Below are 27,267 nucleotides of genomic sequence, written 5' to 3' on the forward strand. Positions count from 1 at the left end.
CTTGGCCTTCACACCAAAGCACTAGTGTTGAGGGTTTAGGGTTTAGGGTTTAGGGTTTAGGGTGGGTCTCTCGGGTACAAGAACTAACGGTCCAGCTTTATAGACCCCGCATGCACTGCTGCTGCTGCTGCTGCTGCTGCTGCGCTTAGGAGATGCAGCTGCTGCAGCTGCAGCACTCCAACGAGCTGCAGCAGCAGCGGGCTTCGCATGAAGCAGCAATATGTGAAATTAGGGGGGGTTACGAGAAGCTGCTGCTGGAGCAGCAGCGGGGCGCAGCAGCAGCAGCAGCAGCAGCAACAGCAGCAGCAGAGCAAACCCTGCAAGCAGCAGCGGACTCTTTTGCTGCTAAACTTAAATCAACAGAAACCCTCTTTCAAGAGAGACTCAAAGAAGCTGCTGAAAGTGCAGCACAAGAGAGAGAAACCCTCATTCAAAGGTACGCTAAACCCTTAACCCTAAACCCTAAATTAGACGCTAAACCCTAAACCCTAATTTAAACCCTAGACCGTGACGGCCGCCTGTAACTGCAGCTTACCGCGCAGGAGGCTGCAGCAAGGCTGAAATTCTATCTCTATGTTTCAGGGTTTAGGGTTTAGGGTTTAGGGTTTAGGGTTTAGGGTTCAGGGTTTAGGGTTTGGGGATTTTGCAGGCACAAAGAACGTGTGGAACGGTTGATGGCTAGGCTTGCTGCTGCCGAGCAGCAGCACCTGGAGCAGCAGCAGCAGCAGCAGCAGCAAATATTTGCGCTGCAGCGAGAGGCGGAGGAGCTGCAGCGGCAGCAGCAGCAGCATCAGCAAGAAGCAGCAGAGCTGCAGCAAGCCAGGGACGCAGAAGTTGCTGCTAGAGATGCACTGGCGCAGCAGCTCTTTCTGCTGCAGCACAAAGCAGCAAAAGGAGCAGCAGACAAGGCCTGCCAAGCAGCAGCAAACACAGAAGCAGCAGCAGCACAAGTAGATCCCCTCGTGCTGCAGTACCTTAGAGACACCGACGCACACCAGCAGCAGCAGCAGCAGCAGCAGCTCGTGGGCTCTTCAGATACCGAAGAAAGGTCAGCAGCAGCAACAACAACAACAGCAGCAGCAGCAGCACGAAGCCCTGTGCCTAAGCTGCTTGCGGGCCCCGCGTCCTCACACCGAACTGTTACTGCTGCTGCAACTCAAACCCAGCAGCAGCAGCAGCAGCAGCAGGAAGAAGTGCTTGCAGCAGATATGGAGCAGCAGCAAGCTGTTCTCTCTGCAAGAATTCAGCAAATAGCGCAGCGGGCAAAAGCTAGGCCCTACGCCTTCCACAAAGCAGCAGCAAATGAAGCAGCACCAAAAGCTGCTGCTGCAGCTGCTGCTCCTGCTCCTGCTGCTGCTGCTGCAGTGCCACCTGCAGCTGCAGCAGGGTCAGAAACTCCCCTGCTTTCGAGACAGCACAGCGGCGCTGCTGAAGGCCGCAGCCGCAGCAGCAGCAGCAGCAACAACAGCAGCATCAGCAGCAGCAGCAGCAGCAGCAGCAGCAGGCAGCAGCAGCAGCCTGTGGCTTCGCTGCCTTTGTTTCGGATGGAAGAGACAAGGCACCAGCGCTATCTTCCAGGGTCTCCTTTATCTTCTCTTAGCAGCAAGGGGGCCCCCCCAGGAGCAGCAGCAGCAGCAGCAACAGCAGCAGCAGCAACAGCAGCAGCAGCAGATGGTTCTCCCCAGTCCCGGGCCTCACTCTCCTCCCACTTTTCCGCTTCCAACGAACCTCTTATGTCCCAGAGAGCCAGTGACGTAAGAAGAGCAGCAGCAGCAGCAGCAACAGCAACAGCAACAGCAGCGACTGCAGCAGCAGCAGCACACTTAGTAGCAGTGGCCCCTCTTTTCATGTCTTCAGCACTTTTGCTGCTTACAGATCACTGCGCAGGCCCCCTCAAACCCTAAACTCTAAACCCTAAACCCTAAACCCTAATTTTGTGGCTTTTGTTCTGCGGCTTTGCTGCTCAGGCAATTTCTTCTCTAGAAGCTCTTTCCCGCCGTATTTTGCGCGCAGCGGGAAACCCTAAACCCTAAACCCTCACGAAACCCTAAACCCTAAACCCTAAACCCTAGGAACAAACGCTTACGCGTTTGCTGCCTGCACGTCACGCGTTGTAACGATATACGCTGATTCAGGGTTTAAAGTTTAGGGTTTGCGACCGCTTCAGAACTCCTTATCTCCGCGGGCCTCCGCCTCTATACGCTGTTTTGGGGTTTAGGGTTTTGGATTTTGAGAGTTCTTCCTTCCAGAAAACCCTAAACCCTAAACCCTAAGCGGCCCGAGGGTTTTGCAGCATCACCCCACAGCGAAGGCAAAACCCAAAACCCTAATCCCCCAAACCCTCATTTAATAATGGTAATGCGCCTATAGTCTAGGGTTTAGGGTTTAGGGTTTAGGGTTTGTGGGGCGTTTGTTTGTCTCAAAAAGAAATTTGTTTTTTTTCTTTTGCCCCTCCAGTAGGGGGCATGAGAACTCTGCGTAAACTAAAACGTCAAAAAATAATTAAATATTTTAAATTAATTATGTATTTCTTGTTTTTTATTTTGCTGCTGCAATAATGCAAAGCCCTCCAGCGGCAGCAGCAGCAGCACAGCTGCAGCAGCAGCAGCAGCACAGCAGCAGCAGCAGCAGCAGCACAGCAGCACAGCAGCAGCAGCAGCACGGCAGGAGTAGCAACACTGCAGCAGCAGAAGCACCGCAGCAGCAGCAGCAGCGAAGTGGGAAAGCTGGCATTTATTGTGCAAAAACTATTTCTATTATTTTATAAAATAAAATAAATACATCTTTATTTTATAAAATGAAATTAATTAAATTAAATTAATTAAATTAAATAAATGTATGAAGTACAAATTGCAAAACATGCACTATCTGCTCAAAATAAAATAAACTTCAAACAAAATGACTTTAAAATATATTTATTTAAGTAAATTCAATTAAACGCAAAACGTCAGAGGCTTGGGTGTACGTACACCGCAGCTTGCATGCATGCACGTACACTCGAGCTGCGGTGTATGTACACTGCGCATGCGAATGAAAAATTTAGAAATTAATATTAAATATTTTTAAATAAAATGAAATATTTATTTAAATACCATTAATAGTGGTCTTTTAAAATGAAATGGCATCTTTAATGCATTTAAAGTGATTTATTTTAAAAATGACATTTTGTTGTTTGAGGTGTACTTACATTAAGAGGTGTACATACACCCCAGGAGTATATTTACAATGCCAAAATTAAATAAATACTTCATTTAATGCACTTTTAAAAGCCCATTTAAGCATATATTGTATTTATAATGGTATAGTGGACTTTTAAATCATTTAAAATACTTAAAATGGCGTTTAAACGTGTGCCGGGTGTACGTACACCCCATGCATGCGCAGCAGCAACAAAAGAACTTGCTGGAAAATATTTTTCTCGTTTATAAATAAAAATAACAAATGAATTTAAAGAGTAAAAAAGGACTTACTGACTCACCTTCAATTTTGCTCTGGAGTGCACAAAATGCACATATTTGGATTCGAGCTTTTTGAATTTGAAAAAGATTTTAAAAGTTTTTAAATTTAAAAAACATCTTGAATGTTATATAAATTCAAAAGAGAAAACTATTTAACTAATTTGCGAGGATGCGCAGACCCATAGTCCGAAATTTAGGGTTTAGGGTTTAGGGTTTGTAAAATACTTTCCAGAACATCTTTTTAAAGATATGTTTAATTTTCATTTTTATAAAAGTCCAAATAATGCATTATTTACTTCCAAGGGCCATTCTGCTGCTGCAGTCCACCAAAGTTTTTAAGCTACACACACAGCAGCAGCAGCAGCTGAAACTGGCAGCAGCAGCAGCAGCAGCAGCAGCAACCGTTATACTAAGCGTCTTCCCAGAAGAAGCAGAAGTGGCAGTAGAAGGCTCCTTTAACAGCAGCAACAGCATACATTAACAGCAGCAGCAGCAGCAGCAGCAGAACCCTTTATATCAGCAGGAGAATGCGTCCACCAGAACAGTATGAAAAGCAGCAGCAGGTGTTTTTTGCTGCAGCAGCAGCAGCAAGGACCCGATCCTGCTGCTGCCCCACGCGTTCCTGTAGCAGGAGCAGCAGCAGCAATCGTCCAACCCTGCAGCAGCGGCACCAATACAGAACCAGCAGCAACAGCAGCACCACTTCAAGAGGTACCCTTCACAGCAGCAGCAGCAGCAGCCACGGCAGCAGCACTAGCAGCACCACAGTCATCTACACCTGTGCCGCAGCAGCAGCACTTCTCTACGTCGAAACAGCAGCAGCAACAGCAGCAGTTTCCACCAGTGGTTGCGCAGCAGCAGTTGCTGCAGTAGGCTCCGACTCTAGGACCGCAGCTGCAGCTGCAGCAGCAGCTGCAGCTGCAGCAGCTGCAGCAGAAACGGCAGCAGGAGGCCCCCTCTTCTCGAAAGAGCAGCAGCAGCACTATCTACAAATCCCTTTACTAAGTAAACAATAACACAGCTACAGCAGCAGCGACAGCCGCAACAGCAGCAGCAGCAATCCTAACCAACTGACAGCAGCAGCAGCAACAGCAGCAGCAGCGCGCGTCTGCATTTAACGGCAGCCTCAGCCGCAGGCATCTACGTCTCTAAGACGGCGGCAGCAGCAGGAGCAGCAGCAACAGCAGCAGGGGGCTCCTTTGACAGCAGCAACAGCAGCAGCAGCAGCAGCAGCAGCGACTCTCGCAAGTGGGATCTGAATTGACTTATTGTCTCCATTGACAACTTCGAAAGTCAACCGAGAAGGACTTGCTGCTGCAGCAGCAGAAAACGCTGCAGCAGCAGCAAACTCGAAGGACAATGAAGAAAGAATTTGTCTTTTGCTGCTTCTCCGAGCTCCGCGCGCTTGCTGCGCACTTGGGGTGTACGTACACCCCACGCCACACACTTCTGCTGCTGCGGCTTTTTGCCGAACTCCAAAACTCTCTTTTTTCCTTTTTCCAGAAGATCCTTTTCAATGAAAAAAAAAACAAAACGCCTTCAAACCTTCAACTCCAACTCCCTCGCCATCCTGCTGCTGCTGCTGCTGCAGCAGCAGCAGCAACTGCTGCGGCAACTGCTGCAGCAACTGCTGCAGCAGCAGCAAACGCAGCGTCTGCCGCCAGGGCTGCCGCATCAGCTCCCGGGACAGATGCCGCCGCAGCTGCTGCTGTGGCAGCTGCTGCGTTTGCTCCTGCTGCTGCAGCAGCAGCTGCTGCAGCAGCAGCAGCAGCAGCATCAACTGCAGTAGCTGCTGTTGCGTCCCTCCCTGGACAGCGAGCCGAAAGTCCTGTTGCATTTTGCTGCTTCGACTGAAAGCGTCTCTTGTGATCAAAAGACTTGCAGGCAGCGGCAGCGGTTTTGCTGCTGCTGCTGCTGCTGCTACTGCTGCTGCAGCTATACTGCTGCTGCTGCTGCTGCTGCTGGCCTTGACAGGCCCTGCTTGAGCAGAGCTTCAGGTCTTGGCCATTCTGCTGCTGATGGTTTTGAACCAATGGTCCACTGGACCCGAAAAATGCATTTAAGAATTCTGCAGCACTGCACGCAGTCCTGCTGCTGCTGCTGCTCCTGCTGCTGCTCCTGCTATGCTGCTGCTTCAACAGGATGTCTTTGCCGCCACCACCTCCAGCTGCTGCTGCTGCTATTGCTGTTCCTGTGGCTGCACCTGTGCCTCTACTGCCGCCGCTGCCGCTGCTGCTACAGCTAGCACTGCCGCCGCTACTGCTGCTGCTGCTCCTGCTGCTGCTGCTGCTGCTGCTTCCTGCTGCTGCATTGCTTCCCAAATGATGGAAAACAAAAAAAAATAGACCTACCTACAATTTACCTTAATAAACACATTGGCGCCAGAGAACAGCAAAAAAGAGTCAGCTGTCTTTCTCTCGATAGTCGCCATCTGTTGCTGCTGCTGCTGCTGTTGCTGCGACTGCTGCAGCACTTCCTGCTGCTGCTTCTGCTGCTGCTGCTGTTGCGGGCTGGCAAAACAAAAAACCGCCCCAGCTGTTTGTCAGGACTTGACCAGATCCATACGCAAGCAGCAGCAGTAGCTTGGAGTCGCTGCAGCAGTAGCAGCAGCAGCAGCACAGCAGCACCGGCAGCAAAAACAGCAGCAACGGCTGCAGACGTATAGGACAACTTTGTTGCGCCCCGGTATATAAAGCAGCAGCAGCAAGTTCTGCTGCTGCTGCTGCTGCCTGCTAGGTGCTGCTGCACTTCGTGCCGCTGTTTTTGCTGCACCTTCTGCCGACTGCAAAAATGCCGCTGCTGCTGCTGTTGCTGCTGCAGCAGCAGCAAAAGCTTCAGCCCATGCACTTGGCCAGTGCTTCACTGAGTTGCTGCGAGAGCCCATGCATGGCTACCGCTGCTGCCGATGGCTTTTCCGCGCTGCTGCTGTCTGCTGCTGCTGCAGCAGACTGCAGCAAGCAGCAGCAGCAGAAAGGATCTTCCGTGTCTTCCCACGCATACTTCAGCCGCGGCAGCAGCAGCAAATCCATTTCTTCATCTTCCATAGATAAGTCTGGGGGGGGCTGCGGCCGCAGGCAGGGTGGGGGTGGACAGAGATAGCTGCTGCTGCTGCTGCTCCTGCTGCTGCTGCTCCTGTTGTTGCTGCTGCTGCCGTCGCTCGCGCTGGTCACAGTTGTGCTGCTTGTGCTGTTGCTGCTGCGGCGGCGCTGCTCACTGACAGCAGCGGCAATTCCCGCCGGGGCAAAGTCGCCGGCCGCTGCTGCTGCAGCTGCTGCTGCTGCTGCATCAGCAGCAGCAACAGCCGTAGCAGCAGCAGCAGCACCAGTAGCAGCGGCGAACGACGACCCCTTCGCAGCTGCTGCCGGGCCCCCGGGAACTCCGATGCGGCTCTGGGCCGTCTGCTGCTGCTTAGCAGCAGCAGCAGCAACCTCTGCTGCCGCTCTAGCTTCTCTTGTATCCTTTGTTGCTGCTGTGTTTGCTGCAGTCAGCTGCCCATTCGCTGCCGCTGCTGCTGCTGCTGCCTGGCCCTCATCAGCAGCAAGGCAGGAGTCCAGCACCGGGGAGGCGTTCGCCGCCCAAGCACTGTCGCCGCTCCTGCTGCTGCTGCCGCTGCCGCTGCTGCTGCTGCTGCTGCTGCTGCTCAACAGCTCTTCTGCTTCAAAAAAACGGAGAGGGCCCCTCCAAATGCATTGCTGCTCCGCGGCGCCATGGGCAGCCAGCGAAATGGGTAAAGGAGGAAAGGTCCGCAGGCTAGGTGCAACCATGCTGCTGCTGCTGCTGCTGCTGCTTCTGCTGCTGCTGCGGTTGCTGCTGAAAGAAAACAATAATCACGCTTTGGCGACCGTGCTGTTGCTGCTCCCTCCTTTGACTCTACCGTAGCTGCTGCTTTGGCCGCTCTCCCTACTGCTGCTGTTGCTGCTGCCGCTGCTGTTGCTGGCGTTGCTGCTGCTGTTGCCGTTGCCGTTGCTGCTGCTGCCGCTGCTGCTGTTGCTGCTGCTGCTGCTCCGGGCTTCACTGCACCGAGGTCGGCGTCCTGAAGGCAGCGTACGGGCGAACTATGTCTGCATTTTTTGTGTCGCTAGCTAGCTAGCTAGCGAGCTAGCTAGCTAGCTAGCTACGCCGCAGACAAGCTAGCTGGGGAGCTAGCTAGACAGCCAGCTAGCTAGCTCGCTGGCTGGCTGGCCAGCCAGCTAGCCGGCTAGCTAGCCAGCTAGCTAGCTAGCTAGCTAGCTGAACGGCCAGCCAGCCAGCCAGCCAGCCAGCCAGCCAGCCAGCCAGCTAGCCAGCCAGCTAGCCAGCCAGCCAAGCGGCTAGCTGGCCGGCTCGACAACAGCTAGCTAGTCCACACTAGCTAGCCAGCCCTCCCTCCCTAGCTAGCTAGCTAGCTTTCCAGCTAGCTAGCTAGCTAGGGCTGGCGCCCACTGCTCAGCCAGCCAGCCAGCCAGCCAGCGAGCCCGCCTGCTAGCTAGCCAGCTAACTAGCTAGCTAGTTAGCCGGCCAGCTAGCTAGCTAGCTAGCTGCCCAGCTAGCTGCCCAGCTAGCCAGCCAGGCCGCCAGCTAGCTACCCAGCTAGCTAGCTAGCTGAACGGCCAGCCAGCTAGCCATTCGGTGGACAGCAGCAAACGAAGAGTGGGGAGAGAGAGGAGAAAGAGACACTGAGAGGAGAAGCAGCAAAGTCTCTTTGAGAATCTAAAGAACTATTTTTGTCTTTTGCTGCTCCTTTTGCCGCTGCTGCACCCAACTCTTCACAAATCAAATGAAATAAGACTCCGACAAATCCGCAAATGCGAAAAGGACTTTGTGGGAGTCGGAGGTGTCTATACACCTCAGCGCATGCAACGCGAGCGGGCAGTTGAGCGAGGAAGGAAACGCAGCAGTGAAGAGACGAAAAAGAGAGCGAAAAACGCGAAAAAAGAGAATTAAATGAATTAATTTCTTCTTTTTAGACAAAAAATATTCAAATGGGTTCAAAAAGAAACAAAATGATCCAAAATTCGCCAAAAAGACCCAAAAACGCACAAACGCCAAATGCAAACCTTCACCAGGTGTACGTACACCCCACCGCATGCAAAAAAAATTTTTAAATAAACAAAACAAATAATTAAAAACAGACAAATAAAAACAAACAAACTAAAAACAAATTATAATGACCACATTCACTAAATAAAAGAAGCCAACGAGAGGGGGATTTCAACAGATATCTTTCATTTCAGAATTAAAAATAAAAACGAAAACGAAACCAATTCAAAACAAGTGAAAACTTCACATTTAAATCCATAAAGCAGATAAATAAAAGAAGGTCAAACTCAAGGAACTGCAACTGCAGCAGAAGCAGCAGCAGAAACAGCAGCAGCAGAAGTAGCAGCGGCAGCTGCAGCAGCAGCAGTAATAGCGGCAACAGCAATGGCGGTAGCAGCAGCGGCAGAAGCAGCAGCAGCAACAGCAGCAGCAACGCCAGCAGCAACGGCAGCGAGAGCAGCAGCAGCAACAGAAGTGGCGGAAATGGCAAAAAAGGCAGAAACAGAAACAGGGCTCGCAGCAGCAGCACCAGGACCAGCAGCAGCAGCAGCAGCAGCAGCAGCAGCAAAAACGAAACGACAGAGTTTTATACCAGCAGCAAGACACGAAACCCCTAAAATAAGAAACTTGAAGAAACACATTAAAACGATAAGAGTCATTTAAGAATAAAGAAATAAAACAAAAAAGAATTAAATATGAATTTAATAAAATGAAAATGAAATCCAAGAAACAAGCACAGAAGCAGCAGGCACTCCCACATGTGCTGCAACTGTTGCTGTTGCTGCTGCTGCTGCAGCAGCAACAGCAGCAGCAACAGCAACAGCAGACAGTTCAAGTGAGGCAGCAGAACAAATAAAAGTAACAATAATTCAGCGAAAATGAATTGAAAAGAAACGAATTAATTGGAATGCATTTTGGGCAGCAAAAGAAGCAGCAAGAAGACACCCCACAAAGCCATTTTGCATATAAAGAGTAGTAGCCCAAAGCAGCAGCAGCAGCAACCGCAGAAGCTGCAGCAGCAGCAGCAGCGCAATGCACCCACCTCTGTCTTTAGCTTCTGTTTCGGAGCTTCCGAGCAGCAACAGCAACAAAGCAACAAATCTTGTCGGGAGCAGCAGCAGCAGCGGCAGTTGCTGCTGCAGCAGCAAATGAACAGACACAACGCAGCAAGACACAACAGACACAAAACCAACAGCAAAAAACTCAAAGCACGAGACCCCACGCTCGCAAACTGGCAGCAGGCGCTGCAGCTGTTGCTGCTGCTGCTGCTGCTGCGGCGGTCCGTCCACTGGTGCTGCTGCCGTCTGCTGCTGCTGCAGGGGTTTGCTGCTGCCTTTTGCTTCCCTTTTCAGAAAATAAAGGTCCAGAAAACACCAAGAAGAAAACAAATTGACTCAAGTGAGATTAATTGAGTTAGTTGCTGCTGCAGAGCTCAGCAGACACCCCAAATCCTCGAAAGAGCAGCAGGAAAAGCAGGCTGAGGTGCAGCAGGGTGTGCCCCGGCGGTGTGCTGGGGCTGCTGCTGCTGCTGCGGTTTCTGCCGCTCTTTAGACCCTTTTTCGATTTATTTCGCTTTATTTCGACTAAAAATGGATTTGAAATTCAAAGATTGCAAACAGAACCTCGTTCTTTAGCCGCAAATGCTGTACGTACACCCCAAACCACCGGCCGAGCCGGAGCCTCCCCACCCGCCCGCCCGCGAGCCGTTCTCCGCCATTTGAAGCTTCTTTTTCCTTTTTTTTAATTGATTTAATTCAAATAGCAAAACAAACTTATTCAAAACCTCCGAATTTTCTTTTCGAGGTAAGTCCCGCACAAAACGTCGCCGCGCGCCGCCAGCAGGCGGCGCACCGGTGGTCTCGCTCCCATGAGGTACGTACACCGCAGCACCAGCAGCAGCAACTGCGGCATTTGAGTGAAAATTAACGAATTTTTAAGATTTTAAGTTAATTTAAACGAAGAAAATGAAGAGTTTTCCTCATTTGAATCATCTCTGGCAGCAGTTCAGCTCGAAAGAAGAAATATAATGGAAGACAAGACGAAGACACTAGAGGGCGCTGCCTCGCTGAGGTGTATGGACACCTCAAACGAGACAGGAGCCAAAACCCGAACTAAACCGGAAAACGAAAATAAAAACGCAAATTTGGAATTTAAGATATAAAAATAATTAAAATTAAACATATTTAACTGCGAATAAGGCCATTTGCTTCGGGTGCTGCGACGTCTGCAACTGCAGCGGCTGCAGGTCGAGTGTATGGACAGCTGCGCGAGCGTGAGGGCTCGAAACTGCATTTAAATTGTTCATTTTTCTTTTATTTGTCTATTTATTTATTTATTTATTATTTATTTGCTTTTAATTTCCACCGGGAACTCCATTTGGCCCCGTCTCGCTCCCCCCGAGCTGCCTATACACCCCAGCTCCGCAGCAACGAGCCCGTTTTTCTTGCTTTTGCAAACTCTGCCGATACACCCGAAGCAGCAAAAAGGAAATATAGGAATTCGGCAGCAAATTTGAATCTTTTGAATTAAATAAAAGAAATTAAAAGTCCCTTCTGCTTCATTTGTTTATTCATCTTTTCATTTCCTGTTTGCGCTCTTTTCCCCCCTTGTTCGCTCCCTCGCTCTTCCTGCATCTTCTTGCCCCTAGCGTTTATTTAATTAATTAATTATTATTTATTTATTATTTATTTATTTGTCGGTTGTTATTCATTTACTAGTTATTACTTATTTATTATTTATTATTTGTTTTCTTCCTTATTCTTTTATTTGTTTATTTATTTGCCCCTAAACTGTTTCTCTATATGCCTATTGAGGTATCCTCAAATATTTATTTCTTCATTTACTTTTTATTTATTTATGTGTTGTAATTATAATTATTTATAAATAAATATTTATTTGTTTTATTTCATTCAGCTGAAATTTATTTAAAAGTTTTTATTCGTTAAAAATAAAGAAAAGTTCCTGCTGCAGCTGCGCAGCAGCAGCAGCACGCAGCAGCTGCGGCTCCTCTGCTGTTTCCCAAGTTACTCCTGCTTCTGCTGCTGCTCCTGCTGCTTTTGCTGCTGCTGCTCCTGCTGCTGCTGCTCCTGCTGCTGAGAGAATGGAAGGCAGAGGCGCCTTCCGTGGTGCAGCAGCAACGCGCTGCAGCAGCAACTGCTCCGCAGCAGGATGCAGCAGCGCAGCAACCTGAAGCCCACAAACCCCAAACCCTAAACCCTAAACCCTAAACCCTAAACCCTAGACGCCACCATAAGAGCACCGCTGTAGCACCTGTTAAAGGAAACTTCTGCCCACGACACATCTTCAAGTTAGGGTTTAGGGTTTAGGGTTTAGGGTTTACCTTTGTTGCATTTAAGCAAATGATCTCCCAGCCCAAAAGTTCTTTCAGAATCCTCTGGCGCAGCGCAGCATGAGGCCTAAGTCTGAAGTGCTGCTGCTGCTGCTGCTGCTGCTGCTGGAGGGTTTGCTGCAGCTGCTGCAGCTGCTGCAGCTCGCGCAGCAGCCGCTCCTGGTGCGGCGGCAGGCGGCGGGTCCCCGCAGCAGCAGCAGCAGCAGCAGCAAGTTCAGCAACTCTGCGCTGCAGCAGCAAAGAAGGAGAAAAAGAAACATCTGCTGCTTCCTGCAGCAGCAGCAAACCAATTCCCCACTCTTCGCTGCCCCAGTCAGGTGTATGTTCAGCTCCTGCGAGAGGCAGCAAAGTAAACCCTCCAGTGGACAGACACTCCAATATCCTGCTGCTGCTGCTGCTGCTGTTGCTGCTGCTGCTGCTGGGGGTGGCCGCCGCGCTGGTGAGAACCCACGGGCGAGGAGGCGCTCCCGCTGCTGCTGCTGCTGCTGCTCCTTTTGCTGCTGCTGCTGCTGCTGCTGCTGCTGAGCTGCGGAAGAAAGAAGCGACTGGCAGCAGCGAAAGAAGACGCCCAAAGGAGACACAAGTCTCCAACTGCAGCACACCAACAGACCCTAAACCCTAAACCCTAAACCCTAAACCCTAAACCCTGAGCTACGGCACGGCGACTCAAGCTAGAAAAATTACGCAAGTTAAGCGCCGCAGCCCCGGGCCCTATACTCTAAACCCTAAACCCTAAACCCTAAACCCCAAACGCTTAACTCTAAAGCCTAAACTCTAAACCTTAATCCTAAACCCTAAACCCTAAACCCTAAACCCTAAACCTACATGTCGCCTTGTTGGCCTCCTGGCGCTTCGAAAAACTGCAAAAGCAAAGAACATAAATAAATAAATTAATTAATTAATTAATTAATAATTGATAAGTAAAATAAAACAAATTACATTCCATTTGATTATTTATTTATTTATTTGAAGTGATGAACAAAGGAGAAATAAAACGAAGACACGCACTGTCAGCCTAGGCCAACGCAGCATCTCCCTAGCTGCTGCTGCTGCTGCTGCTGCTGCTTCTGCTGCTGCTGCTGCTGCTGCTGCTTACGTATTTGCAGCTCTGCCAATATGGAGGCATCTGCTGCCTTCTGTAGTGTCTCTTCTCCTCCTTCAAGGGGACGCCGCAGCAGCAGGAACTCTCGAGGATCTGCTGCTGCTGCTGCTGCTGCTGCTGCTGCTGCTGCTGCTGCTGTTGCTGCTGTTGCTTTGATCGTTGCTGTGACTTCAGCTGCTGCTTCTATAGGTGTTTCTGCTGCTGCTACTGGAGGCCTGGAAGGTGCTGCTCCTCGCTGTGGTGGCACTGATGCTGCTGCTGTTCCTGCTGCTGCTCCGGCTGCTGCTGTCTCTGCTGCTGCAGCAGGTGCAGCTGCTGCTGTTGATCCTGCTGCTGCTCCATCTGCTGCTGCTGCTTCAGTTTGCGTAATGCTCTGCAGCAGGGGAAGTGGTGGCACCAAATCTTCAGGACCCTCAAGGCTCCACTTTGCTGCTGCGTCTGCTGCTGCGTCTTCTGCTTCTGCTTCTGCTGCTGCTGCTGCTTCTGCTGCTGCTGCTGCTGCTGCTGCCGGCTGTGAAGCTAGTGTGCTTTCCATTGTTCCAAGAGCAGCAGCAAGTTGCTGCATAAATGGGCCGTCAGCATCTGCGCTGAGGTGCTCTATTGCTGCTGCCACGGGGGAGAGCAGCAACTGCTGCTCTTGCTGCTGCTGCTGCTGTTGCTGCTGCTGGTGCTGCTGTGCCTCTTCTTGTAGCAGTAGTTGCTGCTCGAACTCCTGCATGGGCGACAGCTGCGCCATACGCTGCTGCTGCTGCTGCTGCTGCTGCAGCTCTGGTATGCTGCTAGCAGCAGCTAGCCTCCCCAGGGCCTCTGCTGCAGCTGCTGGTGCTGCAGCAGCAAGAAGACATAAAGCCTCATAGAGCTGCAAGCAGCAGCTTCTGTCTCCCCGCAGCAACGCCCAATTCGAAATGCTGCACATAAAAACCACAGCACAGTTGCTGCTGCTGCTGCTGCTGCTGCTGAAAGTAGAGGCGGCGCTGCGGTTCCTGCTGCTGCTGCTGCTGCTTTTGTCGCTGCTGCTACTAATGCTGTGCATGTACGTTATTCTCCTGCTGCTGCTCTCACTTCTGCTCGTGAACCTGCTGCTGCTTAAGATACAAATTCTGCAGCTGCTGCTGCTGCTGCCACAAGAGCTGCTTCTGGAGCTGCCAAAGCTACTGCACGCACTGGTGCTGCTGCTACTGCTGCTGCTGCTGCTAATGCTGTTGCTGCTGCTGTTGCTGGTACTACTGCTGCTCGTGTTCCTGGTACTCCTACTGCTGCAGCTACTGCTGCTGCTACTGCCTCCTGCTGCTGTTGCTGCTGCTGCTGCTGCTGGAGCTTACCATAGCTGTGTAGTTCTCCGCAGCAGCTTTTCTGCTGCTGCAGTCTCTCCAGCAGTAGCAGCAGCCCACATCATGCCAACGGCCTCCGCTGCTGTCAGCCGTGTCCGCTCAGCCAGCTGCAGCAGCAGCAGCAGCAGGTCCTTTGCCGTGGCAGCAACTGCAGCAGCAGCAGCTGCTGCTGCTGCAGCATCAGTCCCCGCCGACGCAGCAGCAGCAGCAGCGGCTGCTGCTGCCGTTGCTGCTACTGCGGGCAGCCGCTCACGGGAGGTCAGTGCTGCTGCTGGCGATGCTGATGTTGCTGCTGCTGCTCCTGCTGCTGCTGATGCTGCTGTTGCTTCTGCGGGTCCAGCTACAACTAGTGCCCGGCCTTCCAAAGCTGCTGCCGAATCAGCAGCAGCAGCAGCAGCAGCAGAAGCAGCAGCAGCACCAAACGGAGTGTTGCACTTGGCGTAAGGAGCGATTTCGCCAGCAGCAGCTTTCGCCATAGCAACAATTGTTGCTGCTGCTGCTGCACCCCCTGAAGCTCGCAGCCGCTGCAGCACTGCAGCAAGTAGTGGCTGAGGCAAGCTGCTGTTGAGGGCAGCAAAGCATTCAGCAACAACAGCAAGCTGCGGCAGCGAGAGAGCAGCAAGGCCCCCTGCTGCTGCTGCTGCTGCTGTTGCAGGAGGCGCAGCAGCAACTGCTGCAGCGCAGCAAGCAGCAACAGCTTCTGGGGCAAACCGGCAGAAACCCGCAAGGCGCATCTTGTGCAGCAAAGACACCAAGACATCAGCAGCAGCAAGTGCTTCCTCGCCTTCTGCTGCTGCTGCTGCTGCTGCTGCCGCTGCTCGTGCTGCTGCTGGTGTTGCTGCTGGTGTTGCGACCGGAAGCGAGGTCTCTGTGGATTCGCCTGGCAGCCCTGGCAGCAGCAGCATCTGCTGCTGCTGCTGCTGCAGCTGCCTCAGCTGCTGCTGCAACACAGCAAACGCTAGGCGTGCAGCAGCAGCAGCAGCAGCAGACTTGGCCGCCTTGTGGGCAGCAACCGTAGCAGCAAGAGTGTTTGCGAAGGGAAGCTGCAGCAGCAGCGCAGCAAACTGCTGCGGCTGCAGTGCAGGCAGAAAGCGCGCAGCAGCAGCAGCAGCAGCAAAGCGAGCAGCAGAGCCGTGGCCCATCCCCAGGCGGCTCAGCAGCAGCAGCGCAGCAGCAAACTGCTGCGGCTGCTGCAGCTCCTGCAGCAGCCCGCTGCAGCAGCGGCGCAGCAGCACAGCTTTGTAGGAAGCAGAAGCTGGCAGCAGATGAGTCAGTGCAAAGCCCTCAGCAACTGCTGCTGCTGCTGTTGCTGTTGCTGCACGCAAAGACACCCGCAGCCGCAGCAGCCGCAGCAGCAAACGGCTGCGCTCTGTGTACAGCGGGTGCTGCAGCAGCAAGTCTGACGGCACCAGCGCCGGCTGTTTGCCGCTGCTGCTGCTGCTGCTGCGTCCTGGAGCAGCAGCAGCGTCTTCTGCCGCCGCTGCCGCAGCAGCAGCAGCAGCAGCAGCAGGGTTGATGCTGGTGTCGAAATAACTCTTGCAGACAGCCATCAGCTGCAGCAGCTGCAGCAGCTGCTCCTCCCGCTGCAGCTGCGCATTCGCCAGCAGCCCCTCAGCAGCAGCAGCAAAAAGGGCCCCATCTAGGGCCCCCAAGCGGCAGAGCTGCAGCAGCGCAGCAGCAGCAGCAGCAGGGCTTGCTGTCAGCAGCCATTCGCTTCCCAGGTGGCGATACACCAGCTCGTACACAAATGAGCTGTCTCTCCCGCTGCTGCTGTTGCTGCTGCTGCTGCTGCTGCTGGCCTTGGCGGCAGTCCGTGCTGCAGTGGCGAGGCACTGCAGGGCCCATGTCACTGCTGCTTCTTGCTGCTGCTGCGGCTGCAGCAGCAAGGGGCCATTTGCAGCTGCTGCCACCTGCTGCTGCAGCAGCTGCTGCCACAAGCCTTCCTGCTGCGCAAAGTAAGGGTCCTTTGCCAGCAGCAAAAACGGCAGCAGCAGCAGGTGCTGCTGCTGCTGCTCCTGCATCTCAACTCCCACCAGCAGCAGCCGCCGCACCAGACGCGCAATCAGCAGCCGCTGCAGACGCACCCTCGGCTGCTGCTGCTGCTGCTGCTGCTGCCTGGGCGGCAGCACGAGCAGCAGCAGCAGAGCATCCTTTGCTGCTGCAGCACGCAGCGAGTCGCAGTTCGTAGACACTGAACGCACAGCCAGCTGCAGCAGCGGGTGCTGCAGCAGCAGCAGCTCCCTAAAGGAAGCAGCAGCAGCAAGAAGCGGCAGCGACAAGATGGCCTTCAGCAGCAAACCAGTTTGGCTCACAGACAGAACATTTGGCTCCAGGACGTGCGCCATCTGCTGCTGCTGCTGCTGCTGCTTAGCCGCCAGCAGCAGTGCATCCAGCTGCTGCAGAAGCTGCTCATGCAAGACTTGCTGCCTTGCACTATCTTGGCCGAGTGGCTGCTGCTGCAGCTGCTGCTGCTGTGCTGCTGTTGCTGCTGCTGCTGCTTGGCGTCGCCAAAGCTTGTGCTGCGCAGCAGCTGCAGCACACGGCGGTGCTGGCTGCCTCGCAGCAGCAGCAGCAGCAGCAGCTCTACCCGCAGAAGCCACCCCACCACTAGGAGCAGCAGCAGCAGGAATGCCAGCAGCAGCAGCAGCAGCAGCACGCTGCTTATGGGCAGACCCCCGCAGGGCCGCAAAGCGCCTGCACAACGGAGGGCCGCATTCCTGAAGCAAGAAAGGCAGCAACATCAGTAGCTGCTGCTGTTGCTGTTGCTGCTGCTGTTGCTGCTGCTGCTGTTGCTGGCGTGGCTCAGTTGGGGAGAGCAGAAGGTCTGTGCCCGGACAACGCCGCCGGCGTTGCTGCTGCTGCTGCCGGCGTTGCTGCTGCTCCCGCTGCAGCAGCTGCGTCCGCTGCAGCTGCCTTGTCCGCCCCTGCCGCAGCAGCAGCAGCAGCAGCAGCAGCTGCTGCTGCAGGGCTAGGGCTCGTCCCTGTGGACGTCCGTGTCGAGAGTGAGCCAGTGGAGCTGGAAGTTGTGCTGCAGCAGCAGCAGCGCGTCTTCTGCTGCTAAGGCCTTGCGGTTTGCTGCTGCCTGCAGCAGCTGCAGCACCTTGAGGGCGAGGGGGAACTGAATGAGGTGTACGTACGGCTGCTGCTGCCAGTAACTCAAATAGTTCAAATAAGAAATAAACTTTTTATTTTCAAAAAACCCTTTTTGCTGCAGGAAGCAAACGTAGTTGGGGTTTCCCAGGGCCTGCACGAACTCGCACTCTGCTTCCAGGCGAACGCGGCTCAGCAGCGCGCTTTCTCCGAACCCTGCTGCTGCTGCTGCTGCTGCTGCTGCTGCTGCTGCTGCTGCTGCGGGGGAAGCGCCGGCGCTGCAGCACGAGCCGCCTGCTGCGGCGGAGGGCGCGGCTCCGCCGCTGCGCAAGGCCGCGCCTGCAGGGGCGGCGGCTCCCGCCAACACGTCCTGCTGCTGCTGCTGCTGCTGCTGCTGCTGCTGCTGCTGCTGTGGGGGGGGGGCGGCCAGCTGCGCTGCTGCAGGGGCCTGGGGGGCTTGAGGCTCTTCGGGGCCGCCAACGCTCAGCGAATCCTTGTCGGGGGCATTTGCTGCCATCCTGCTGCTGCTGCTGCCGCTGTTGCTGCTGCTGCTGCTGATGCTGCTGCTGCCGACGGAAAGGGTGTTGAGCGCGTTTGCTGCTGCTGTGAATCGCCGCAGAGGACAGTTCTCTCCAGCCGCCGCAAAGGTTTCATTTGTCTGCTGCTGCTGCTGCTGCTGCTGCTTGTTGAGGGGCCTCGGTGCTGCAGAAGCCCCCTAGCTGCAGCCTCAGCAACAAGAATTAGAAATATAAAACAATTAATCTGTTTTTGAGTTATTTAATAAAAGCAAAGAGAACACTGTGCGCAGCTCACGCGAAAGAAATAGCAGCAGCTGCTACTGCGCGTCTGCTGCAGCAGCAGCAGCAGCTGCCGCTTCTGCTGCTGCTGCTGCTGCTGCAGCCCTTGCAGCGGTATCCGAGAACTTGTCTAACCTGAAATGCATTTTAACAAAAATTAAAAGAGAGTACTTCAGATGTCTTTCATTCGCTTATACGAAACCGCAGCAGCAGCTGCAGCAGGAGCAGCAGCGGCTGCAGCAGCTGCAGCAGCGGCAGCAACAGCAGCAGCAGCAGCCGACGTCCGCGGTTCCATAGTGTAGTGGTTAGCACCGTGGACTTTGAATCCACTAACCCGGGTTCGAGTCCCGGTGGGACCTGTTTTGTCTTTAATTATTTTGTATTTTTTCAATGTCTCTCATTTAATTAATTAAATTTAATTATTTGTTCATTATATCTTACTTAAAAAATCCTTGTTGCCTCTCCACTGCATTCAAGAACTCTATTTGCTTCCTTTCGTTGAAGAGTAGAGCAGCAGCAGCAGTACTAACAGCAGCAGCAGCAGTACTAACAGCAGCAGCAGCAGCACTAACAGCAGCAGCAGCAGCACTAACAGTAGCAGCAGCAGCAGCAGCAGCAGTAGCAGCAGGGGGAGTGGCAGCAGCTGCAGCCAGTTACAATTACACAGATGCAGTACTGGCAGCAACAGCAATAACAACAGCAGCAGCAGCAGCAAAGCAGAAGCAGAAGAACCAACAAGTGTTGCAGTAGCAACAATTGCACTAATTGGTGCAGTAGCAGCAGCAATAGCAGTAGCAGCAGCGGCAGCAGCAGGAGCAGCAACAGGAGCAGTGGCAGTAGCAGCAGCAGCATCAAAAGTAGGAGCAGCATCACCAGTCGTAGCAGCCCTAGCAGCAGCAGCAACAGCAGCAGTAGCAGCAGCATAAGTTTTGCTCTTGCTGTTGTTTAAGTAATTGGCGCCATAGCAGCAGCAACAGCAGCGGCAGCAGCAGCAGCAGCAGCAGCAACAACAGCTTTAATAGAAGCAACACTATTAGCCCTATTAAATGTATTTCCCCTTCTCATTATTTCTTTTTATTTGTCTACCTTTCCAGCTAGCTACAGCTAGCTACAGCTAGCTACAGCTAGCTACAGCTAGCTGCAGCTAGCTACAGCTAGCTGGCTGCAGCTAGCTAGCTGCAGCAGGAGATAGCTAGAGGTGGCTAGCTGGCTGTGGCTAGCTAGCTGCAGCTAGCTGAGGCTCCAGCTAGCTGCAGCTAGCTTGGGCTTTCCGCAGCAGCTAGCTGTTCATCTACCTGAGCTGCCTTGCTTCTGCAGCCAACCACTGTGGGCCAGCTAGCTAGCTAGCTAGCTAGCTAGCTAGCTAGTTAGCTGGCTAGCCAGCTAGCTAACTAGCCAGCTAGCTAGCTAGCCAGCTAGCTAGCTAGGGGAGCTAGCTGGAGAGCTGGGGGACTAGAGAACTTGGCACGGCCTACATGCAGCTAGCTAGCTGTAGCTAGCTGTTGCCAGCAGTAGCTAGCCGCGGCTAGCTGCAGCATCTGGCTAGCTGCAGCTAGCCAGACGCTGCTGCTGCAGCGAGCGGCTACAGCCCATTGACAGCAGCAGGCATTGGCAGCAGCAGGCTAGCTAGCTAGCTAGCTAGCCAGCTAGCTAGCTGGGCCCGTAGCCTGGCTAGCCAGCTAGCTGCGGTGCCCATGTAGCTAGCCGGGCTGCACTGCGGGAGCTCTGCAGCTAACCAGCACAGCTAGCTGCCATCTTGAGGAGCTAATAGCAGTTAAAGTGTGGCTAGCTAGCTAGCTAGCTGCCTTGGCTAGCTAGAGCTTCGCTATCTAGCTAGCTGGGGCCCCACAGAACTGCTGCAGCAGCGGGGCCCCTGCAGCCGAAACACAACAACCCCACCCCTCTGGCTGCTAGTGAGTGTGCTGCTGCTGTCTTCGCAGCAGCAGCAGCAGCAGCAGCAGCAGAAATTAGAAATTAATTATTAAACTAATTAATTAATTGAAGTTATTTAGAAAAATTTAATTCTGGAAGAGTCAAAGAAGCCGCCACGGGCGATATCTGGGGCCCCGCAGGGCCCCCCGGCAGAGCAGCACGAGCTGCTGCTGCTGCTGCTGCTGCTGCTGTTGCTGCTCCTGCTATTCTTGTCTTCATCCACTAACTCTGTGTGGCGCTTTTTCTTCATTAATTTAAATATTAATTTGGTCATTATGATCTAGTTAAAGCTGCTGCGTTCCCGAGGCTGCAGCAGCAGCCACACCATCTCGCCCCCCAGGCAGCAGCAGCAGCAGCAGCAGTAGCTGCTGCTGCTGCTGCTGCTGCTGCTCTTCTCTCTTCAAGGATCAGCCCAACCTCCTGCTACTGGGGCTCTAACTCCCCTTAGCTGTGCGCACAGCAGCAGCAGCAGCAGCAGCAGCAAAAGCAGCAGCAAGAGGGCCATGGAAGATCTTAATCTTGGGCCTTCACAAGGCGGCGCGTACAGCAGAGGGACAGCGAGGCTCTCACAGTGGGCAATGCCTGCTGCTGCTGCTGCTGCTGCGCCTGCTGCTGCTGCTGCTGCTGCTGAAGGGCAGGTGGAAGCAGTTGCGGAGGCGCTTCTAGTCGCAGCTAGGGGGAGCTTTAGTGCTGCAGCGCTGCAGCAAGCAGCCGAGCAGCTGCGCAGTCTTAGCAGCAGCAGCAGCAACAGCAGCAGCAGCATCCGCAGCAGCAGAGAGGTGCTGCGGCGAATAGGACCCCAGCTGCTTCCGGGTCCTCCGCTGCTGAGTTCAGCTTGCTGCTGCTTGGCCTGCAGCGCAGCACTGCAGCGAGACTTGCCTAAGCTGGAGTCAGCAGCAGCAGCAGCAGCAGGTCCGCCAGGTGCAAATGCAGCAGCAGCAGCATGCGCTGAATTCACGGTGGAGCTTCGGCAGCATTTGCTTGCTGCCTTCTCTCTGCCTCCCGTTGCTGCTGCTCGTGCTGCTGCTGCTGCTGCTGCTGCTGCAGAGGGGCCTTCCGCCCTAGTGATTTTACGGTCTGAGTTGTGCTGCAGCAGGAGCTGCTGCAGCAGCAGCAGCAGCAGCTGTTGCTGCTGCCGCACTGGCAGCTCCTTGCGGCTGGTGGTTGATGCAGCTTTGCTGCAGCAGCGGCTTACACCTGAACTGCTGCAGCTGCTGCAGCTGCTGCTGAGCTTCCCGTTGCTGCTGCCGCGTCTTGCTGAGGCCTACGCAGCAGCAAGTCTGTGCGTCCAGCTGCTGCTGCAGCTTCATGCCTCCGCGCGTAACGCAGCAGCAGCAGCAGCAGGCGCTGCTGCTGCTGCTGCTGCCAGGCTGCCGTCTGCAGCAGCGGCAGAGCTCTTGCTACAGGCGCACTGGAAGACCTGCATCTTTGCGTGCAGCTGCGGCAGCAGCAGCAACAGCAGCAGCAGCAGCAGCGGTAGCAACTGCAGCAGCAGCAGCAGCTGCTGCTGCTGCCCTGGTCTCATTTTGTGGGCAGCTGAGTGGAAGGGCCTTGAAAAGCTGCTGCTGTTCCCTCTCGATTTTGAATTCCTCAGAGCAGCAGCAGCATATATGTGCTGCAGCACTTGCTGTGCTGCTGATGATGCAGTAGCAGCAGCAGCAGAAGCTGAGCAAATGCCCGCGGCAGCAGCAGCAGCAGCGCCTGCAGCAGCAGCAGCAGAACTGTCGCTGCAGCTGCTGCACATGGCTCTGACTTCCTGGCTTATTGGAGCTCCCCTGCTATCAGCACTTGCTGCTGCTAGATCGCAGCAGGAGCTGCTTGCTGCAGCTGAGACCTTCGTCATTCCTGCTGCTGCTGCTGCTGCTGCTGCTGCACCTAGTGCGCGGCTGCTGGCTAAAGCCTGTAGCCTCTGGAGCCAAGCCATTCCTGCTGCAGCGGTCTCACTTGAAAAGCAGCAGCAGCAGCAGCAGCAGCGGCTGCAGCAGCTGCTGCAGTTGCTGACGCACCCGCTGCAGCGTCAGGGCCCCTTGCCCCTGCTGTTGGCAGCAGCAGCTGCTGCTGATGCTGCTCCGGGTAGGGCTACGGGGCTGCTGCAGCAGCTGCAGCAGAAGGCAGCCGCAGGCCTTACTGCAGCAGGAAGGCTTTGTGTAGGCCTCCTTGCTGCTGCTACTGCTCCCGCTGCTTCTTGCGGGCCAGGCAGCTTCCCGGGGCAGCAGCAGCAGCAGCAGCAGCAGCAGCAGCTGGTGCTGCTGCAGCAGCAATCCCGTGTCCCGCTGGCGCTGTGGCGCCTCGCAGAGGCTGCAGCAGAAGCGGAAAGCGTTTCGGGGGCTCTTCCTGCCTTAGGTTTTGCTGCTGCTGCTGCTGCTGTCCCTGGGCAGCAGCAGCAGCTGTTGCTCCAGCAGCAGGCACCGGGATATGGGCGCCTCCCCTCAACTTGCAGCAGCAGCATTCAACAGCAGCTATGCAGGCTGCTGCTGCAGCAATGCTCAGAGGCAGCAGCAACTCTGTGCTGTGTCTGCTGCAGCTCCACGCGACACACTGGGCAGCAGCAACAACAGCAGCGGCCGCAGCAGCAGCAGCAGCAGCAGGCGTCGCTGCTGCACCATGCATGCGCACAGGCGCGCTTTACTTCACAACTGCTGCTTCGGCTCCTCAACAACAAAGCAGCTGACAGCTGTTTTATCTTTCAATGCTTGAACGACCAGCAGCAGCAGCATCAGCTACAGCGGCAGCAGCAGCTGCAGCAGCAGCAGCAGCAGCAGCCCTGCGGCCCGTTATACGACATTTCTACATACTTGTTTCGGCTCACAGAGGCACTTGAGGAGCTTGCCACTCAGCAGCAGCAACAGCGTCAGCAGCAGCAGCAGCATAAGCTTCAGCAGCAGCAGCAACTTCCCGGTTTCTCTCCTCGGGCATTCCATTTGCTGCTCGACCCTCTTGCTGCTGCTGAAGTTAAGGAGGCAGCAAAAAGTGTTGCTGCATTCATCGCAGCAGCTGCAAGAGCTGCTCCATATGATGGTTTGCTGAGGCTGCGCGAGGCCTTAGTTGCTGCTGCTGCTGCTGCTGCTCCTGACTGCAGCAAGGCAGCAGCCGTCGCTCTCTTTTTGAATTTGGTCATTGCAGCAGCAGAGGATGCCCTCAGACCAGCCACGGCACAAGCACCAGCAGCTGCTGCTGCTGCTGGTGCTGCTGCTGCACCGACAGCGCCTCGCGCTGCTGCTCTGCTGCAAAATGAGCAGCAGCAAAACGGACAGCAGCAAAACGGGCAGCAGCATAAGCTGCAGCAACTGCTGCTGCGGCATTCCCAGCTGCTGCTGCAGCAAAAGGCGTTGCGTGCAATCGAAGACACCTGCCTCGAGTTCCCCTTTGCCACCTGCGCCTTAAGCAGCTCCTCCCCCTATGCTGCTGCTGCTGCTGCTGCTGCTGCTGCTGCGCAGCCGCGGCAGCAGCTGAACCTGCAGCAAGCGCCACAGCAAATCTGGCAGGGGGAGCTCACGTCGCTGCGACTGGAAGCTGTGGCACTGTGGTTTGCTTCTGCTGCTGCTGCTGCAGCACTTCAGAGCAGCAGCAGCAGCAGCAGCAGCAGCAGCAGCAGCAGCAGCACGATGCCCGACACGCGGACTGAGCCTGTCGCTGCTGCTGTCGCCGAAGGAGAGAGGCAGCTGCTGCAGCGGCTGCTGCTGTGGTGCTGCAGCAGCCATCCTGCTCTTTCTTGCTTAGGCGGCCGCTGCTGCACTCTGCTAGCGTCCGTAGCTTCAGGCTGCTGGCCCCTGCAGCAGCAGCAGCAGCAGCAACAGCGGGCCGCAGCTGCGCATGTCTGCGCTATGCTGTTTGCTGTGGCGAGCCACAGCAGGGCGCCAGGCTGTGGGCGTCCTTCGGCAGCAGCAGCAGCAGCAGCAGCAGCACCGGCAGATGATAGGCTGCTGCAGCTATGTGCTGGAGCAGAGCTTCAGCTAGAGCCCACTGTGCAGCAGCAGCGGCTCTTCCGCTGCTTTGCTGCTGCAGCTCACCAGGCTGTTGTCTTGGAGTACGCACAGCAGCAGCAGCAGCAGCAGCAGCAGCAGCAACTAGCTGCGGGCGGATTTGCCCAGGAACTGCTGCTGCTGCCTCTAGAATACGGCAGTGCCCTGCTGAGACGGCTTTCCTTGGACGAGCCTAGCAGCAGCAGCAGCAGCAACAGCAGCAGCAGCAGCATGCAGCCCGTTTCAGTGCCCATGTGGCTCAGCATTGTGTCCCCCATGTCTGCTGCTGTGCTTCAGTTTCGCGTGTGGCCACGCCCGCCCACAGCAGCAGCAGCAGCAGCAGCAGCAGCAGCAGCAGACACGCTGGAGAACCACTGCCGCCTCATTCTGGAGGCATTGCTTGATGTGACACAAAAGACAACAGCAGAAAGTTTAAAGACGGGGAGGCCGTTGGCGCTGCTGCTGCAGGAGCGTTCTGCTGCTGCTGCTGCTGCTGCGGATCTGCTGCAGCAGCAGCCAAACGAGCCCCCAGCAGAGCTGCTTCTCTTCGACGCAGAGCGAGCAGCAGTGGAGGCTGTGTGTGAGGCCGTTGAGGTGTATGCGCAGCTGCCAGCAGCAGCAGCAGCAGCAGCAGCAATTCTGCTGCCATTTGCTGATGAACTCTCGCAGTTTATAGAGCATTATATCTGCAGCAGGGAGATGGCTGCTGCTGCTCCCCGTCTCTTCTCCTGCGCCATCGCCTTGTCTTGCTGCTGCTGCCCCCCTTTCCCTGTGCAGCAGCCGCAGCAGCAGCAGCAGCTGTTGCTGCAGCAGGAAGCAGCAGCAGCAGTTGCGCGGCTGCAGCAAGTTGTACAGTCCGCGCTGCCGCACATGCTGCAGCTTCACACAGCGAGAACTGCAGCAGCACTTGTAAAGGGTGAGCGTTAATTGCTGCTGCTGCTCTGTTGCTCTTGCTGCTGCTACTGCTCCTGCTGCTGCTGCTGCATGCAATCTGCAGCTGCAGTCTGTGCCTCTGCCTGCAGAGTTGGAAAGGGGAGCTCCGCCCCACATCATTGAAGGTATCTCTGCAGCACTGCAGCAGCGGCAGAAAAAGAGCTGCGTGCTCCAGCTGCTGCATGCACTGCAGCAGCAGCAGCAGCCGCGGCTGCTGCTAAGCCCGTCGCAACAGCAGCACGTTGCTCACCTCCTCAAGGTCTCCCACATGCTAGGCAGCAAAAATATGGGGAAGTGCTGCGGGCCGCGCCGGCTGCGCCCTTTTGCTGCACAAGCAGCAGCAGCAACAAGAGCAGCAGCAGCAGCAGCAGCAGCAGCCGACCTTCTGCTTGGAGCTGACTCAGCAGCAAAAGGCTGCAGTGTCGCAGCGTCTGTTGTTTCCCAGCGGCTGCTGCTGCTGCTGCAGCTGGCGCCTTCTGCTGCTGCCTCCCGAGAACTTGCAGGTAAGTTGCTGCTCTTGCTCCTGCTGCTGCTGCTGCTGCTGCTGGCACTTGTCTTCCCCCACAGCTACCGGCATTTCTCTCCAGGGCTGCCTAGTCTTCTGGCGGCCGCTCTCATCGGTGCTGCTGCTGCTGCTGTGCTGCTGCTGTCGCTGCTGCCGTTGCTGCTACAGATTGCCTTGCACTGCTTCGCTTGAGCTAATTAAACAACTACGCAGAAGGACAGCGCTGCAGTTGCAGAAGCAGCAGCAGCAGCAGGCGCTGCAGCTGCAGCAGCAACATGTCCAGCAGCCGACATAGCTGCAGCAGCTCCCGCTACAGCGATGCAGCACACATTGTTGCTGCTACTGCGGCATCGTCTGCTGCAGCAGCTCAGCGGCACCTCGCAGCAGCGGCTGCTGTTGCTGCTACTGCTGCGGTTGCTGCTGCTATGGCTGCTACTGCTGCTGCTATGGCTGTTGCTGCTTATCTGCTGCTGCTGCAGATGCTGCACACCTACTCATTCCACCCTACACGACTAACTCAACCATGGCTTATAATTCGGTGCGGAAGCTGCCTATAGAGCCAACCTGCTGCCGCTGTTGCTGCTGCTGCTGCTGCTGCACGTAACCAGACTCCCGAGCATAGGGGAAGTTGAACTGAACTAAATGAGACATCAGCAGCAGCAAAAGACGCAAACACTGCAGCGGCCAATAAGTCAGTTCAAAACAAACAGACAGGGCAAATTCGAAGAGAAACGTGCCCTGCAACCCAGTTAAAGAGCAGCAGCAGCAGCAGCTGCTGCTGCTGCTGAGCTGGAATCGCAGCAGCACCAGCAGCAGCCCATAACGCGAGCTCCAGCTGCTGCCGCAGCCTACGGCGGCAGCAGCTGCTCAAGCTGCTGCTGGTGCTCTATTTAACACGTTTGCTGCTGCAGGGGCAGCAGCGCCAGCAGCTGGTCCTGCAGCAGCAGCAGCAGCAACTGCCCTCCACGCCGCCACTACCTACTACGATCTCTGCTGCAGCAAGAGCAGTTTGCTGCTTCTCCTGCTGCTGCTCATGAGCCAACAAATGCTCAGGCAGCAGCTGCTGCGCTTTGGGGGGCGGCCCCGCTTGCTGCCCGCAGAGGGAGTGGCAGCAGCTTATATCTATTTGCTGCAGCGCTGCAGCAGCAGCAGCAGATGCGTCTGCTTCCATGCTGCGCGCAGCAGCACGAAAAGCAAGCTGCAGCAGCTCTCACCTGCTGCTGCTGCAGCTACAGCAGCTCAGTTCATTCCCGTTCAGCCCGATCTTCTGCTGCAGCTCCTCGGCTAGGGCTCTGCCGCTGCTGCTGCTGCTGCTCCCGAGCCTCCTGCTGCTGCCCCCTTCCCAGAGCTGCCCATGCAGCTCAAAGCGCTTTTTGCTGCTGCTGGAATTCTGCTGCTGCGGGGCCCCTGGGGGAAGCAGCACTCACAAATGGCCTGCCACAGACACAAGTCATCCACGGCGGGATGCTGCTCCTCCCCCGCTGCTGCTGCTGCTGCAGCTGCTGCTTCTGCTTCGGTCAAGCCCAGCCGCGTGGCCACTGGCAGCCCGTTGCCCTCCTCCAGATGCTGCAGCTCCAGCTCCGCCGTGTCCTGCCGCCGTGCTGCTCTCCTGCTGCTGCTGCTGCTGCTGCGCTGCAGCGCCACGGGCAGCCCGCTGCCCCGCAGCGAATGGCGCACTCTTTCCTCCAGCAGCTCCAATCGGCAAACAAAATTTGAAAAGAAGAAGCAAAATGGACTTGAAAAGAAGCCCCCAGGAAGGCCCTCAGCAGCAGCAGCAGCAGCAGCAGCA

General features: G+C 55.2%; 6 protein-coding genes across 6 annotated transcripts; 3 read left to right on the top strand and 3 right to left on the bottom strand.

Annotated features, from left to right (window-relative positions):
* Window positions 1–152: 152 nt before the first annotated feature.
* ETH_00021715 (uncharacterized protein) lies at window positions 153–1,904 on the top strand (the record flags this gene model as incomplete). Its single annotated transcript, XM_013373310.1, has 2 exons — window positions 153–436; window positions 650–1,904. 2 exons carry the CDS (start codon window positions 153–155, stop codon window positions 1,902–1,904), a joined length of 1,539 nt encoding a protein of 512 aa, XP_013228764.1.
* Window positions 1,905–3,985: 2,081 nt separating this feature from the next.
* Window positions 3,986–4,722, top strand: ETH_00021720 (uncharacterized protein; the record flags this gene model as incomplete). Its single annotated transcript, XM_013373311.1, has 2 exons — window positions 3,986–4,463; window positions 4,589–4,722. 2 exons carry the CDS (start codon window positions 3,986–3,988, stop codon window positions 4,720–4,722), a joined length of 612 nt encoding a protein of 203 aa, XP_013228765.1.
* Window positions 4,723–5,005: 283 nt separating this feature from the next.
* On the bottom strand, window positions 5,006–5,889 carry ETH_00021725 (uncharacterized protein; the record flags this gene model as incomplete). The annotated part of the gene is made up of 2 exons (XM_013373312.1): window positions 5,006–5,771; window positions 5,810–5,889. 2 exons carry the CDS (start codon window positions 5,887–5,889, stop codon window positions 5,006–5,008), a joined length of 846 nt encoding a protein of 281 aa, XP_013228766.1.
* A 403-nt stretch (window positions 5,890–6,292) lies between these two features.
* Window positions 6,293–7,222, bottom strand: ETH_00021730 (uncharacterized protein; the record flags this gene model as incomplete). Its single annotated transcript, XM_013373313.1, has 1 exon — window positions 6,293–7,222. The coding sequence occupies one exon, from the start codon at window positions 7,220–7,222 to the stop codon at window positions 6,293–6,295; it is 930 nt and encodes a 309-aa protein (XP_013228767.1).
* Window positions 7,223–11,411: 4,189 nt separating this feature from the next.
* Window positions 11,412–17,866, bottom strand: ETH_00021735 (SOH1 domain-containing protein, putative; the record flags this gene model as incomplete). The annotated part of the gene is made up of 7 exons (XM_013373314.1): window positions 11,412–11,663; window positions 11,818–12,158; window positions 12,219–12,417; window positions 12,652–12,686; window positions 12,923–13,836; window positions 14,251–17,183; window positions 17,249–17,866. The coding sequence occupies 7 exons, from the start codon at window positions 17,864–17,866 to the stop codon at window positions 11,412–11,414; spliced, it is 5,292 nt and encodes a 1,763-aa protein (XP_013228768.1).
* A 2,715-nt stretch (window positions 17,867–20,581) lies between these two features.
* Window positions 20,582–25,675, top strand: ETH_00021740 (uncharacterized protein; the record flags this gene model as incomplete). Its single annotated transcript, XM_013373315.1, has 3 exons — window positions 20,582–24,956; window positions 25,063–25,476; window positions 25,647–25,675. 3 exons carry the CDS (start codon window positions 20,582–20,584, stop codon window positions 25,673–25,675), a joined length of 4,818 nt encoding a protein of 1,605 aa, XP_013228769.1.
* Between the last annotated feature and the right edge of the window lie 1,592 nt (window positions 25,676–27,267).

Source organism: Eimeria tenella, genomic scaffold (assembly GCF_000499545.2).
Source record: "Eimeria tenella Houghton genomic scaffold, Eth_scaff131, whole genome shotgun sequence".
Classification (NCBI taxonomy): Eukaryota; Apicomplexa; class Conoidasida; order Eucoccidiorida; family Eimeriidae; genus Eimeria; species Eimeria tenella.